The sequence below is a fragment of the Agelaius tricolor genome, unplaced genomic scaffold (assembly GCF_023055355.1).
Source record: "Agelaius tricolor isolate 1412-34295 unplaced genomic scaffold, bAgeTri1.0.p SCAF_18, whole genome shotgun sequence".
NCBI classification, from domain to species: Eukaryota; Metazoa; Chordata; class Aves; order Passeriformes; family Icteridae; genus Agelaius; species Agelaius tricolor.
In genome coordinates this window covers 4254502-4271405 of record NW_027269278.1, presented here as the reverse complement: position 1 = coordinate 4271405, position 16904 = coordinate 4254502, and the positions used below count along the sequence as shown (strand labels likewise).

The following is a 16904-nucleotide window of genomic DNA, read 5'->3' as shown; positions in this document are numbered from 1 at the left end:
CTGGGGGATGCTGACTCATTTTGTATTCATGGTTGAGATGCAGGATGCCAGGGGGAGGAGGAGTAGGAGAGGTCTTCAGAGTGATTTGAAAGGGCTTTTATTTCTACTCACTGAAGAGCTTATTTTTTTAAAAAAAAGCAACCTGTTGTGAGTATCCCACCAAAAATTCTTGAATTCCTCATGGGGATTTTCATATACTGTTTTTGCAGAGAATAATGAGTTAAATGTTTGTGCACACAACAGCTCTGAGGATCTTGTCAGAGGGTGGAGGAAAGGGAACCCTGCTTTTGGCTGGTGAGCTCTGAGGTGACACAAATAGTTTGTAAGGGAAATTACATCATTTACACCTAACAGAAAACATAATAACTGGATAGAATAGTCAAACTTTTATTCACAGTTAACAACTGAAAGAAAAGCAGGTGTGCTGATCAAGCTGTTTGGTGCTATAGATAAGATGGATGTAGCTGCTGGTGTTGGGTTATTTGTTACATTTTTTTGCAAAGTGGTTTGGGATGTGGTTTATCATAAAATGTTTAGCTAGGTCTATAGCCCAAAACTTTGTACAGGGATTTTTTAAACTCATCCTACCAAACAATCCAAGTTCTACAGCAAGATATCTCTTGTTAAGTTTCCACTTACTCATTTAGAAATCTCTAAGCTGATACAGCCACTTCCTTTGCCAGCTTGTTACTGCACCTTTCAATACATTCAGAGCTATTAATGAAGTCTTAGGAGAGCAAAACTGAAATGCAGTGTAAATAAATGACTCAGTCATTTGCATCTGTATTTTGAGACAGCTACAACTAAGTAGAGCAGTGCATATTTTGAAATCCTAAGTATTTACTGGTCAACAGCAGTCTTGATCTCCATGGACTTTTCAGGGAAATGTATCCTGAAATTCTATAACAGCTAAGCAGGGTTGTTTGCCACCTTCCCCTTCTGGAAAAAAGACCAGTCAGAATAGAATTTCACATGCAGTACACCACGTGCACTCAATTTTGTGTTGGGCTAAGGCAGCTCTGAGGAACTGTTTTCAACATCCTTTTGAATAAATGGCTGAATCTGAGCAGCCGAGTCTCACTTCAAAGTTATATTTCTTTTATTTCTCCCCATATGTTGAATGATTCAAGCCTTGCTCTCCTCTCTCAGGAGAAGGAGCTGCTGGGAACTTCTTTATGTCAAAAAACCCAAGAATTTATTCTTGGTTCAGTAAGCCTCCTCAATCTGAAATTCCTTCTAATTTCTGTTCCAGAAAGATAACAAATAAAATGATGGCAAAAGAAAAAGACACATAATTTATGGAATACTTGTAAAGTGAAGAGGATTAATCTATTTAGCTCTACACCCACTTCAGGCATTTTCCTGGAAGGCAATTTATTTTGAGACTTTAATAATTTAAGTAGAATAAGTAAAATGTTTAAATAAAATGTATCATTATACATGTTGGACTAGCAAAGATGAATATTCTGCTTTAGAAACCTTGAGAGGGGAGCAAAAGGAAGGCAGGAAGATGCTGAAGGAACACTTTGCCTTATATATGCCTTATATATATATATATTTGCTTTCCCTCATCCAAAATCCTTCAGGTTTGGCTGCTGGGGCACTGTTGGGCTCTGCTGCCCAACACCTTTCTTGCACCCTGGGCTTTCCTTCAGCAGCTGTTCCCACCTGCACACCTGAACTGGGGTTTCAGATATTTGTATTTGTTTCCCTCTGTGAGTGCAGCTTCAATCATCTCTCCTGCTTTAATGCTGTTGTGGGAGTTTTTTACCAAGCCAGTGAAGAAAAAATCTTACAGAGGCATGGTTACCATAGGAGCCCACATCCTGTAGCCCTGGAACATAACTGGTGAAGAGCTCATTTTCTTGAGTTCTCTCTGAAATGCTGGTGCTTCTTAACCACATGTAGATAAGTTTCTGATTAGAACATTTTCAAAATCCACTGCTCCTGTGTTCCTTTCAGAGTCATACAGAGAATACAGAAAATTATGAACCTTGGTTCTGTTTCCATATGAAACACAGCTTCATGTTAAATTAAAGCATCTAAACCCAGGAAAGAATTCAGTAAATTCCATTTTCACAGGCATCTCTGTGACCTTTCCTACCAGTGCAGCAATAAATTTCTATAAACTGTGTGCTTAAATCCTTGAGCCAGTAGATAAACAATTCCCCAGCACTGTGCCTGTGTATTTATCAAAGACCTGCATCTAAACAGGGCTCCTAAATCAGCTTTGCAGAGCAGTGCTGATCAATAGCTGGTGTCCCCGTGCTTGCTGAGTTTTCTGGGGGGTTCTTTTGTTTGATTTTTGCTTTCAGCACTGGCCCCTTTCACCACCTGTCCATTCTCATGAGAAAAGAGATTATTTAATGCTGACAAATGGAGCTTCTTGATAGAATTCTAGTTCTGTTTGTCTAGCCTGGTGTATTGATCCCAGTATCCAAACCTTGATAACCACATGTGGATTTCAGTTTCGCTGTGCTCGGTGGCTGTATTGAAAAATGTTGTTTTCATCTTTAATTTTCCAGCTATATACAATTTCAAAGGCACAGGGGTACCACAGCTATCTCTGCAGATTGGTGATGTGGTGCATATCCTGGAATCCTGTGAAGGTAAGTCACATTTTCAGTCTCTTTGTGAATAACATCATCCTTTCACCACACAGCAGTTCCCTCTATTATATTACATCAGGAGCTTTCTAATGCCCTTATTTTTTGTGGTGTGTTGTATTTTGAGGAAGAACCTAATCTTTTCTGAAGAGCCAAAATTAGACATATTACAGTAGATGTGGTTTTTAGGGATGACTTTAGCAAATGAGGAAGTCATCAAGGTGAATGTAGAGTTTGTGTAGTTTCTGCCAGCTTGTGATACACCTCAGGGGACTTGCATTAAATTTGATTTAAGATTTAAAGGAGTACAGTTTTAGCCTCTAAACTAAATATTTGTTGCTAGGAGATATTGAGCACCCTCATCATCCTGTTGTATAATGAGGAAACCCAGTTAAAGAAATCTGAGTGTCAGCATGACAGAAACAGTTCTGAAAGCCATCCAAAATATTGAATGTGTTCAGCAGCAGAAGTCCAAGTCAAGCTGTGCATGCTGGACAGTCAATGCCTTCCAATCCCACTGATTCTCTGTAAGTCTGACAGATCTGCTGAGGTGCCATTAGTAAATGAGAACCTCATAATTAAAGCAAGAAGAGTGGAGTTTTTATTACTAACTCAGCAGTCAGGTACCTGCAAATGGCACTGCAAGAGTGATTTATTTTGGATTTGACCACATCAAGAATTTTTTTAAAAATTACCAATTGCTAAAGCTTTGAAAAATACATTGTAAAATGATCTTCTTGACCCCACTTCTGTTGATAGAACCTGTGTTTTACTGCCTGCAGTTATGTTAGAGAGGGGCCAATGGCTGCATGGCACAGTGGCAGAGGCAGCTCAGTGCTGAGACACCTGGTGTGTTTTGGGCATGAGGCTGCAAAGACTTTGGGGCTGTTTGAACCCAGCCTGTTCCACCCCACAGAGCTCTAGGTTGCTTTGTCCAGAAAGAACAAAGGATTTGAGGGAGGAGCACCTGAAAAACCATGTTTACAAAGTACTGGAGCACAAAACCATAATTGTTTCTCTTCTGTTTGTAAGATCAATTCAATATCTTTAAGCATCAGTGAAAACATTGGTGTCACTCAGAAGTCAACAGAGTCACAATGATTCGTGTCCTCTCCTAAAAAAGTAATTCTTCAAGCCTCTATTCTAAACATTTTGGCCAAGAACAAAACACACACACAAACCAGAAACCTCCTCATCCCTGTGCTGTGTGTTAGTTGCAGAAATAGCATTTCAGGCTTTGGATTCCTGGGGTCCTTTTGTTGTCAGCCAGCCTAGGGAGTGGAGTGCTGATCTTATGGGATTATTTTTTATCTAAAAGTCTTTTCTGAACCCCCTGCCCTTGGTATGCTCTGTCGTGCCTTGCTTTATGAAATATGTTTGTCAATGGGAATCCTTCTCAGTGTGTGAGTGAAGTTCATTTTTTATCAGATATCTTTAAAATATGCTGCCTGCTGCAGCTGGGGAGTAACCAACAGTGACAGGATTCTTCCTGTGCTCCTTTTATGTCCTGTTTAGTTGGTTTTGCATGCACAAAATTTATGCACAGAACACATATGTGCTGTCACAGTAAATGAGATGAAACCAATTTTACACACTTGGTTGTAAATTGAGTCTATGTGCAAATAATTCAGTTTTAGCAGTAAGATGGAATTTTATTGTTGATAAAACGCTGAGGGAAAATAATCCTACTGCAGAACAACCTAAAAAATCTGTCCTGAGTCTTTTTTTGAGGTAAGCCATCATCCTGTGACTTTTAGCATTGCCTTTCTGACTGTGCTGTTTGGCATTTGGGATTTATTTTTATTCCTTTATGCTTTGCTTGCATGGCTGCAATACCTATGAGAGAAAGGGTGATAGCAAAGAGATCATATCTGCTTATGAAATTACAATTAGAAAATGTCTGATTTGGTCACAAATTCTTTCTGTGGATGAAAAATGTAGTATTCAACACAGTTCAACATTGTTGCTGTGCAGGTGATTTTTCATGATGAGGTGCATGCACAGTGGGTATGGCCCCTGATCTTATTTAGTAAGGCTGAACTCTGCTTTTTGTGGTTTTTGTAGTTAGTTTATTGAGGCTGAACTGTGGAATAGCTGGAAGAAAGCCTGAATGAATTTTTAACTTGCCTCTGCTGCCTTTCAGAAGGGTTTTCTGGTCACCAATGCAGCACAAGCCCAATAATGGCCCTGAGGTTTCATGACATTCCAATTTGCATTTACACCAAGAAGCTGCTTATTATGGTTGTGTCCAAAAGCCATAGTTTCTCATGGCACAAAAATGACTTAATCTGATCCCATTGAAGGAAATTGGATCTGTAACAACTATGTGCTGCACTGGATTAATACTGGGCCTGGAACAGTCAGAGCTTCATGGGCTCCCCAGGACCATGGGGGTCATGACTAATATAGGTATTTAAGGGTGTGCACATATCACTTTCAAAACAAATATCTTATTCTACCTTTTAATGTGAGCATGGGGTGCTAAACTCTGTGTACAATTATCTGTACTTAATGTCAAGGCTTCAAAGCAGACAATACAATCATATTTGATAATATGCAAGTCATGTTTAATATAATCCCTGTTCTCACTTGAAGCTCTGTATGTTTGAAGTAACTACTAATTTTTACAAATACCATGCTAAGTATTTTTTATGTGAAATAAACCCTGTGACTTTATTGTGTGCTTTGTAATAATGCATGGGTTTTTTGTCACACTAAGTCATTTTTCTTCTTTTTAGATTGGTACAGGGGTTACCTAGTGAGGTACAAAGGAGCAGAGGTAAGACCACGTTGTCCTTTCCTGTGAGACTGTTCTGAAGGGCAGCCCATGGAGTGGGTTTTTAAAATTTCTGCCCAGATAGTCCTGATCTCTCTGTTCTGATCCCTCAAGTCAGCTCTTCACACTCTTTCCTTTCAAGATGAGTTAAATGATCAGCATTCATCCAGGACAATGTTAGTAAATAGAAGTGAGGGCTGGGAAAAGCAAATCAATGAAGAAGAAATGACTGTGCCTTCAGGTTAACAACTGTTGAAGCCACCATTTCAATTGAATTTTGACTCAATTTGCTGCTAGATGTGCTTGTTTCTGTACTTTTTCCAAGGATTCTTTAGGTTACAAACAGTATAAACAACTTGTATGAGGCTTAAGCTCGTAAATGTCTCTTATGTACAAAAATCATATTAGTTTCTTTTAAAGTCAGTACTCTCAGACCTGAAAATGGAAAGTTCCACAGAGGAAAAGTTTTTACCTTGGGTATGATGACTCCTGGGTCAAGTAGCAAGAAAATTACTTCTAGTTTCAACTGCACTTTTCTAGAAGAAAATAATTTTTGTTTGTAACTTCTTCTTGGTATCGGATTTTCTAGGGACCAGCACTGCAAATGTATTAAAGCACTACACCTGTGTTTTAATTACTTTGACATTTCTTGTGACTGAAAATGTTATAATCATTTATTCTACATAACATCACTATTTTTATCAATTAAAATTTAGCCTAAAAATAAGAAGGGAAAATATTTACCGGAACTAACCACTTCCTTTTAACTAATTCTTGATTAATTCCTAATATTGCTAAAGGGCTTCAAGATCATCATGCTTAACATGCTTTAAAAAGTATTATTAATTTCATGTACTAAGATATCACTAAAATTACCACTACTGGGCCCCTCTTCTTTCACTTTGCTTCTTCATGGACTTTTTTGAACTTTAATCTTAATGAAAAAGAAGTGGAAGGGATAAGACAATTGTGTTTTGATTAAGATCCAGTGCTTAAAAGCAAATGGTTATAAAAGCTGCAATCTGATTCAGAGAAAGGCATTGTAAAGTAGCACATATGGTATTGAATTATTCTGGTGCTTGAAGCACCATATGTGAGTTATTGAATAGAGAATCCAGGAAGGATCGAGTGAATTACCAAGGTGAGATTTGCCAGTTCAGGGGAGGATTCTCATGGACAGAGGGACTGTCAAACTTTCTTTTAAATGACTTAAAACATTTCAGCTTTTGTAGAGCAAGGACAGTCACATTAGAACTTCTGGTCTGGTGCCCAGTTGTTTTCTACAGAGGTGAATTAAAATAGATATGAGATGATGCACAGACACAATGTTTCTTTACAGAATTTACATTGTATTTAATTAAATTGTATTTAATTAAATTGTATTTAATTTAACTGTTTTCTGGGATGGAAAATGGTGTTACTTAGGAAGAAAGATGCCTATGCACTCTATATTTGAAGAGAAATTAAAAACTTCAATTATTTGTCTGTCAAATAGAAATCATCCATCTGAACAGAAAGCTAAATAACCAGGAGCTAGTTTGGGTATTACAGTTTGTATTCACAGCCATGTTGTTACCTAAATGTTTTTGGAGAATAATTGTGGATTTATAATTTTTTTCTCCATCATCAGGGAATATTTCCTAAATCCTTCATCCACATCAAGGAAGCTGCTGCTGAAAAGAAAAGGTATTGAATTTAACTGTTTTATTCCATTATTGAGCTTTTCTGCTGAAGAATGAGTTTTAAGGCATTTCTGTACCTCACCCACAGTGAGTTTAAGATACACCCAAGAAAGCAGACACTCTTTGTGATCTTTCCTTCTCTTTCCTAGACATACAGAAAATGTCATACCTGCTGAGATTCCCTTAGTCCAAGAAGTTACCACTACTCTCTGGGAATGGGGAAGCATCTGGAAGCAGCTCTATGTGGTAGGACCTTTTACATGCTCTTTGTTAACTCTTAGTCCTATTAATGCACACTGGGGCCTTGTTCAAATTCATGTCTCTTCCTACATTCAGGGCAGGGTCTGGGTGGGTTAAAGAAATTGTTTTCTCACCACTAAGATTTTCTTCAGTGGCTTTAAACGCCTAGTGGCTTTAAATCCAGCCTTGGGCTGGATCATGCTGAAGGTCTCTCCCAGCCTGGATGGTCCTGTGGTTCTGTAAGGGGAAAGCTGACATTGCTGGGGAGTGCTGGAACTTCATGCCTGTCTGTATCCTGTGCATGATAAATCCTTCATAACTTTGATTTGTAGCTTTGAAATGTTCCCTGGTAGGAGAATAAAAGATAACTGGGATGAATTTGAAAAAGATTCATGGTGCTCTTGGACTGCTAGAACAGAAGTTGTTCAAGGGTTACTGGGTGCAAGTAGCCATTAACATTGGCAATTTCAAGAATTGTGCCGACTGTTCCAGGACCCCAGCCACTGCATTTTTCTTTATTTCTGTTGGGGCAAAGGGATCTTGAACGTGCTGTAGTTTTCTGAAAAATGCCACTTTTTAGTCTTCTTGATTAAGTCAGCAATGAAAATCCTACTTTATTTTCATTGAATGACACTGGAACTGCTTTAGTCATTTCTGTGTATTCTCTCATTTATCTCTTAAATGCATTAATACCACACACAAATGTTGTTGTTCCCATCAGTATCTCATGCAGAAGTTGATAGTTTTTGTAATGTTTTCTCTTAATAAGAATTTGTTCGAGTTTTAAAACAACACAATGCAATAAACAACACAAAAAACCACAAATAACATAATTCCCTATCCCATTAAACCATAATTTCATGTTATTTCTTTATGATCATGTGGGATATTCTGTCCTTAAGAATTTGTGGGATGAGACATTATTTTGCCTGCTTCTTGTTCCTGCTATCATTTAGCACTAAATATGACATGTAGCCTTTAGTTGTCAAGCCCAGTGTTTCACTTCAACTCGAAGCCTGAACCTCCCTGATGTTCTTTCTCTGTCAGACAAACAAGAAAGCCAGGTTCCAGCAGGTGCAGTCCATGATGTGTGACTTGATGGAGTGGCGGTCGCAGCTTCTGTCTGGGACTTTGCCAAAAGATGAACTCAAAGAACTCAAGCAGAAAGTCACATCCAAAATTGACTATGGTAACAAGTAAGTGGCCTGCACTACTTCTGGGAAGCAAGATTTAGTTTAAAGCACAGCACCAAAGAGATGATGATGAAGTTTTCATGTTTACAGGCTGGAATTCAAAAGCGTGGTTCATACAGGATCTTCCTTTTCAGGCTTCTCCCTGTAACTCCTGTGCTGATAGTGGATACCATGATGAGGCTTTTCATAGCAAAATGCTTTTTCAAAATATTGATTTGTTTCTTCATTATGAATACATGAGCCTGTGGATTGAGAAGATTTGAGGTTAGATTACCAGTGTCTATGTACATATATCACCAGCATACTCAGGGTCCAAAACTTGTCCATCTGTCACAAACATGGCCTATGTGCAGTAAGTGACCCTCAAAAGTGATGCTGGCAAACTGCACTAAGTGTGCAAACAAACACACTCACACCCAATTCACCAGGGAATTTCCAGGCAGACCTCTGGTTCTGGTAATAGAAGTGAAACTACCAGGGACAGAATAATTACTTGACAAAGTGTCTTGTGTGCTCCTCACAAATAAAAAGTCACTGCAACACAACATGCTTTTTAGCAAAACTTCTGGGGTTGTATGAGGTTAATGGTCTCCCACCATCTGATGAGGTGTGGGGAGAGAGAGCTTGGTAAGAAAATCTTCACAGTACTGTTTTTACAGACATTAGAATCTGTTACAAACTGTGATTTGCTGTTTTAAGTGACTGTGGTTGTTGTGGCCTGAAGGCCTCTGTGCAGCTGAAGGTCTACAATTACCTGTGGCTGCACATAAAATGACCACAAGGTGTTATGAAATTCATAACTTGTTCACTGTGATCTGGATGCAAATTGGTAATTAATTGTATTCATACAGAGCACACTATGAAGTACACATATCCTACTGCACTGTGTGGAGCTGAACCCTCACTCAAAACCAGAATCCACTTTGAAGTTCTCCAATCAAAGAAGCCCAGCTGTGATTAAGACAACATTAAAATTAATTTATTTTCAGATTTCTGTTTTGTCAGTCTTACATTCTTTCTGTATTATGAGACAGTGCTTCCTTTGGAAGAGTAAGGGTGAAGGGGATGTTTAAAATTATTTGGATTGCAAGCTGGAAAGTGTTTGTAAGCTCCTGAAAGAGTGGGGTTGAGTTGTGTGGTGTGAAGGAATTTGCCAAACTGTGGAGAAGGAATAAAGGGGAAATGATAGCAGGGGCTGAGGGGAAAAAGAGGGAAATTGTGTGAGAGGGAAAAAGAGTGGCAGGAAAAAAGGTATGAGGGAAAAAGAGCAGGGCAGAAGAGAGCAGAGTTAAGTATTGGGACAGAAAGGGTGAGGGAGCAACATAAAATCAGAAGGTAACAGGAAGGTCCTAAATATCTTGATTATAAATGTTGAGTGTTAAAAGCTATGAAGACTGCTAGAAGTCATTGAACAGGGTGGATCTATTTTATGTGAGAGGCATTTCAATGCTTTGGTGACATTTCTAAAAATTTCTAAATATTGGACAGCAGGTTAAAAAATCATGGGGTATAGTTAAATTTTTCTTCATTAAATATTGTTGCATGTATTTAAATTTTGGTTTAAATCTTTAAGTGTCTCCTTGTTTGTTGCATTTCTAAGCTTTCTTTATTTGGAAGGAAATAACCCTACCATTATGCCTTTTGTATTTTCACAGAGTACTTGAGCTCGACCTGATAGTTAGAGATGAGGATGGAAATATCTTGGATCCAGATAAAACCAGTGTTATCAGCCTGTTTCATGCACATGAAGAAGCAACCAATAAAATCACTGAGAGAATTAAGGAGGAAATGGTAGGAATGGCTGGCTAAACTTGATGCTTCCTTTGCTAAAATCCAAACAAAAACTCATCTAAGGGTTGAAGGATGGAGCCATAAAATTTGGTGGAAACTTTTTCCTCTGGCTTAAGAGTAGATCCACAGTCTTGTGTTATAAATATGGTTAAGCCTCAAATTGAATTGCATTTGTGCTGTGGGGTGTGCTCAAAGCTGATGTCTAAAGCTGGTTCTAAATCCATTCTTGAACTCCTACATTGAAATATGTCTCCACTCCATCCCTGGACTACTCAATAGTCTGAATTGCACAGGGAATAACAGACACTTGGAGCTCAGGCTGCAAAGCAGCAGTGTCTGCAACTTGTTTTCACAAGCTCTTGTGAAAGAGCAGCACTGGTTGCTGCTTGCTAGTTAATCTGATGGAGCTGAAGAATTTAAGCTCACTGAAGAGGAACTAGAGTGAATTCAGCATAATCTTCTGGACACCAGAAGTTCATGTGCCAAAGCAAAGCTGACAAGTGCATGAATTAAATCTTTTTAAATGCAAAGCAGGTGACTACACTTCCTTGACCTTTTGCAGTATTAAACCTCTGCAAGGATTTGTAAGCCTCTTTGGTTCTTTTCTCCATTTATGAGAAAGTGAACTGTAAAAAAGCAAGTAAATCACTAAAGAGAAAATAGTTGGTTTGTCATGACACTTCAATAACACCCATGACAAATCACTGGAAAGCACCTTGTAATTAACTGACAATATAAGGAAAATGAAACTTGGGAGTCTGTGATAGACTGTGGTGACTTATTTTTAAAATAGAGACAAACAATGGGTTCAGAAGTGTTAAGAAGCTGCTGCTTGATGGTTAAGATGGGAGGTAAGAAGAATTCTGGAGCCTATTTTTGAGTCAGTGAACCTGCTCAGCTGTGTCCTGATCTCAGCATGTTATTTGTCTCCTCTTCAAAGGGACTGACTTCCTTTTGCTACTGCTCTAGCACAATGCAGCCCCTCTGTGATGTGGATCATAGGCCTTCTGCTACAGCCTACTGTGTTCAAAAATAAATTCCTTCAGGCTTGTAGGCTTGTCTCTGTGCTGACATCTTGATACTTGCCCTTTTCCTTAAGAGTGGGGGGAATATTTCCCCCTTTACATCATTGCCTACTGGCTGAAGAGCTGGCCTAAGACATGGGAGTCATAGAATAGCTCAAGGTGGAAGAGAATTATGGTAATTACTGAGTCCAACTCCCTGCCCTCCTTTTCAATTTTAACTATTACATATACCTAATGTAAAAGTGCTTGTAGCATAGCAGCATTTTAATTCCTGGATTATTATTAACTGGATTATTATTAACTGATTTTCCTCCTGATTAGTCAAAGGACCAGCCAGATTATGCATCGTACTCCCGACTGTCTTCATCCCCCACCCACAGCCTGTATGTGTTTGTGAGGAATTTTGTCTGCAGAATTGGAGAGGATGCAGAGCTCTTTATGTCCCTATACGACCCCCAGAAGTCAACAATTATAAGGTAAAGCTTCCCCCTCTGACTGCAGAAGAGTAGCAAATGGAGCTGGCCAAAATGAACTAACATAATTACCAATGTGCTGTAATAAGATAATAATGCAAGGAATATGTAAATAAAAGAAATTAAACCAAAAGCAAAGCAAAGCGTGGACAGATCTTGTTGCTGTCTGCTGCTAAAGAATTTTAAGTTTCCAAATATTTTCATAGGTAATTCCTGGATTGAACATTTCAGAAGTTTGGAAAAGCCTGAGCCCATTTCAAGTTTTAGAGACTGTTCTAGATGGGAAATATTGTGGTGTTTGGAGTAGAGTGCTGGAGGGGGAGGAGTGGAAAAATAATTAAATTTATAAATTTCTGGGTAGATTAAGATTCTGTTGAGTATTCCCATCAAATAGACTATGACAATGGTAAAGTTGCCTCAAAAAAAAAGGTGTCCATCTGTGTTATGTTCAAGTTACTCTTTTAAAACTTACTGTTGGTACTTGTATAGTGTTTTTCTTGTCTTTTTAGTCTGGTCTTAGATTTGAATCATCACCACAGACTGTCTGTTATGCAACTTTTGTACTGTGTAAAGGGAGAATTTTTAAATCCCTTGACAGTGAGGTATTTATCTTCCAAACAGTGAGAACTACTTGGTGAGATGGGGGAGTCGAGGCTTTCCAAAGGAAATTGATATGCTCAACAATCTTAAAGTGGTGTTCACAGTAAGTGTTTTCCAGTTTGCTTCCCTTTGTATTTGCGAATGAAATTCTCTTCTCTGTGGTCACTGTCAGATCTCATAAAGAGTGATCAAGATGAAGAAGGAAGCAGAGGTAATCCCAGAGACAGAGCAAGGTGACAAGTCACTAAGTTCTTCAGGGCAGTGACAATGCTTCAGTGGCCCTTCCTCAGATCACTTTTGCTGCCTCATGAATTCCTTGATGGCTTGACTTATTCAGTTCTATCTGCTGTATCTCTTGATTGTTATTATTTCATTTCTCTTACCTTATATTTTTTTCAAACCATAAACTGTCAGGTTTTTCATCCTTTTGATGTGCTCAGACTTTTTCATTTGTTGAGTTTTTGGGGGTTTGTTTGGTTTGGGGGTCTTTTGTTTTCTTTTTCCCCAGTGATTGCTAAGATTCAGTTTATTGCTGCAGGCCCTGTTTCAATTTCACAACTTGCTTTTTACCCAAGTAACACCATGGTTCTTTTTTGTTTGTATCTTAGGATCTTGGAAATAAAGACCTTAGCAGAGACAAAATTTATTTAATTTGCCAGATAGTGCGAGTGGGCACGATGGACCTGAGGGACAGTAACTCCAAGAAATGCACACAAGGGCTCCGGCGGCCCTTCGGCGTGGCAGGTACTGCTGTCTCCTGTGCCATGGCTGAACCAGAGTATCAGTGATTTTTGCAGCCCTGGACTATTAAAATCTCTACCAAGACAAGTCAGAATACCCATCAGCTCTCTCCATTGGTTTCTGTACTTTTTGAAGTCTGTAAAGACTGCATTGATGTTTTAGTTCAAGTCCGAAATCCACTTTTGAATTTCATTTCCTAATTATTCATAGAGTGCTAAGCTGTTGGAGTGAAAGCACAGAACCATTTTAGTGACAGACTCCCTTGCAGATGAAATAAAGTCCGTGGTTATGTCCCCAAGGCTCTGATACTTGTATTCCTGAGTTAGTCTGAGTTCTCCCTCTCTCTCTCCACAGCAGCATATTTGTAGTGTGGACTCTGCAAAATGCTCTGCCCCACAAACCCAGCCCTGCTGCTGAAAAATCCACACTTACCTTGAGGCACAATGTTCAGAGATAAGAGAAGCTATTCTGAAATGCTCTTCTATGTTCTGATGAATTTTCTTTTATTCTTCTAGTCATGGATATTACAGATATCATAAAAGGAAAATCTGAAAGTGATGAAGAGAAGCAGCATTTCATTCCCTTTCATCCGTAAGAGTGTCATAGATATCTTTTTTATATGTGAAAGAAAACATTTATTTGTCTATCTCTGTTCCTGTAACAATCTGTGAAATGGTTAAATAAGAAAGTTTTCCTTTAACCATTTTATGTTGTAATAGTGTTAATTATTTAGGTATGAGTTTAAATGGCATTTAAGGCTTGCAGAGGTACCAGAGCACATTAAATTAAAAATTTCGTGAATGTGCTCCTTCAGACAACTGGTACCATGTCTGATTTCACAAACCCAAGTCAAATAGTTACATGGGAGATTTACAAGCAAGGATAACTACTATTTTATGAGCTTGGTTCTGTTTAGAACTTATAAAAAATCTAAAAACTAAAAACTGTTTCCTTTCAAAAGTAATAGAATTATCATATACTATCTTCAGAAGAAATTCCAGAGCAGCTGCCTAAAAATGTCATGCTCACAGATCAAATGCAGAGATACCAGTGGAAATACTGGAAATAACTCTGTGTGCCCTACATAGCACTCCTGCTATGTACTATGGAGGGTAAATTTAATTCTGAAAGACTCAGGTATGACACACTGGTTTATTTCTTCACTTGTTTCCAATTTGAGAATTTGTTTCTAAATTCAAAAGTAGCTGATAAAAATTCCAAGTTCATTTATCTGGCTGTTTGTCAGGGAGAGTGGACTGAGCTGGAGTGGCACACTGGTGAGTGCACTGCCATTGTCCCTGTCACCAAACACCATTCTTGGTGGCTGCCTGAATCTTTCTCACTTCAGTGTACACACAACCGAATGTGAGTGGGCTGCAACTTGAGTGAGAGATAATAAAAATACCCAAAATATCACAATCAGGCAATACTGCAAAAACTGAGGCTGTTAGTCTCTTATGTTCTAAATAATGTCTGATATATTTAGCACTCAATTCCTGAGTAGACATTGCTGTTTCTCTTGCAGGGTAGTGGCAGAGAATGACTTTTTGCACAGTCTCCTAAGCAAAATCACTGCATCAAAAGGAGACAGTGGTGGACAAGGTAAAGTATATATATATATATATATATATATATTTTTTTTTTTTTTTTTTTAAGTTATATGGTATTTTTGTGAAACTTCATTTTATGTTGTAGCTGGAGTACCACCATGGAGGTAGGTCAGCTCTGAAGCTGGAATTGAGGAACCATGAGTTTGTTAAAGAATCTTAGGGGCTATTTGAATTAGAAGTGACAATTTTGCGTTATAGAGTTTTACTTTCACCTCCAGGAAGTGGGAAAGCAAATTCTTATCCATGTTTTTGTGGGTAGAAGATGCAATCATCTAAAGACAGATTTTTCTTTTTTTCCTACCAAAAATGTAATTTTTTTTTTTGTTTGCGCTTCGTAGGTCTGTGGGTAACAGTGAAAATGCTGGTTGGAGACGTGATTCAGACTAGAAAGGATTACCCACACCTTGTAGACAGAACCACGGTTGTTGCTCGAAAGTTGGGATTCCCTGAAATAATCATGCCAGGTAGGAGGTGCTTTGTTCTCTGCTAGGAAGGGATTTCTTCTCATTCCCTATGTTAACAAGCATCAGCTGCTGCCTTACTGATTTCTGTAATGGCTAACTCAGAGGATCTTTAGAATTCACTCATGGTAAGTTTTGTTCCCATATTATTTCACTATTATATAAAATAGTGAAATCCTTGGGAAGTAGTTCCTAATGCTTAAACAGGAAAAATAAAATCCAGACAGTGAGGGATAAACCTATCTCCTTGTACATAACTTGTAGATTATGGTGGATGTCACTTGAATTTTAAATGAACCTTGTTTGTATTGAAAGTTATTGCTGTGCTTTAATAACAACAAACAAAACAATGTGAAATATCTTGATTTCATTTGTATGTATGACAAGATATTTTCCAGTCAAAATCACTCACTGTCTGCTGGGCTCCTTTTTAAAAAACAAACTACAAAACCCTCCCTCATCCCAACTCGAGTAAAATCTTGATCCTTTTAGAAGTCATATGAATTCATTCAGAGGAGAGAATTAAAATATGAAACTCCCTCCAGAGAGAGCTGGATATCTGGGGGAAATTCCTGATGAGAATTAATGGTAAAGCTTCCTCTGACTGCAGAAGAGTAGCAAATGGAACTGGCCAAAATGAACTAAAATAATTGCCAGTGTGCTGTAATTATATAATAATGCAAGGAATATGTAAATAGAAGGAATGAAACCAAAAGCAAAGCGAAGCGTGGACAGATCTTGTTGCTGTCTGCTACTAAAGAATTCTAAGTTTCCAATATTTTCATAGGTAATTCCTGGATTGAACATTTCAGTAGTTTGGAAAAGCCTGAGCTCATTTCAAATTTTGGAGATTGTTCTAGATAGGCAATATTGTGGTTTAGTTTTAAAGTTTGCCACCTCACCAGCAGGTGTCGGGGCAGGATGAGAATTGCATCGAGTCACTCTGAGCTCCCATTTGCTTCTCCTCACATCCTAGTTTTGCCTTAGTAGAGATAAAGAACTGAAAAATTAAGTTCAGATGGAAAATAATAACATTTTTATCTGTTTCACAGCTAACAGTGAGGTACTGGTCCGCAGTTCAGCTGATCCTATGCTCTCAGAGCATTTTAATTGCTTTTTAACCTTTCAATTTCTCTTTTAGGAGACATAAGAAATGACATATATATTACATTGCTGTATGGAGATTTTGATAAATACAACAAAACAACTCAGAGAAACGTGGAAGTGATAATGTGTGTCTGTGATGAAGAAGGAAAAGTGTTGCCAGTAAGTTTTCCTTTTTTTCTGCAATGAGGGGCATAGAAACATGAGCTGAATTTTTGATGTAAGGCTTAACTTACACATTTAATAAAGCACCACTATTCAAAAACTCAATTTCCTTGTGTCATCCTGTGACATCTTGTGATAAATAAGCTTTATGATTTTTAAAAAATTAAAATCTATTAAAGCCCTCTAAAAGTCTTGCATAAAAATGTAACAAGGAATAACATTGAATGACCTATTTTAGCTGTGCCAAGGAACAAGTGCTGATTCTGACAATTACTGCATTCTTACTCTAGGGTTTTTCTTGAGGAAATTCCCAGAGGAATGCAATTTGCACACTGAAATGTTAGAAGTACCATTTCTGCTACATTACAAATGCTTGATTTGTGCCAGGAAGTCTGTGTCACTGCCACTGGATTAAGTACATGGCAAAGAATGATATT

At 38.2% G+C, this 16904-nt stretch overlaps 1 protein-coding gene across 1 annotated transcript in view; it reads left to right on the top strand.

Moving 5' to 3' along the window:
* The window catches only part of DOCK2 (dedicator of cytokinesis 2), a 162915-nt gene that overhangs the window by 4985 nt on the left and 141026 nt on the right, over nt 1-16904 (top strand). The window contains exons 2-14 of the mRNA XM_071443091.1: nt 2526-2609; nt 5345-5385; nt 7013-7068; nt 7214-7310; nt 8352-8500; nt 10153-10288; nt 11635-11789; nt 12408-12489; nt 12995-13130; nt 13643-13718; nt 14653-14729; nt 15076-15201; nt 16340-16464. Of these exons, the coding sequence (XP_071299192.1) occupies nt 2526-2609; nt 5345-5385; nt 7013-7068; nt 7214-7310; nt 8352-8500; nt 10153-10288; nt 11635-11789; nt 12408-12489; nt 12995-13130; nt 13643-13718; nt 14653-14729; nt 15076-15201; nt 16340-16464 (1340 nt within the window). The remainder of the gene's footprint in view (nt 1-2525; nt 2610-5344; nt 5386-7012; nt 7069-7213; nt 7311-8351; nt 8501-10152; nt 10289-11634; nt 11790-12407; nt 12490-12994; nt 13131-13642; nt 13719-14652; nt 14730-15075; nt 15202-16339; nt 16465-16904) is intronic.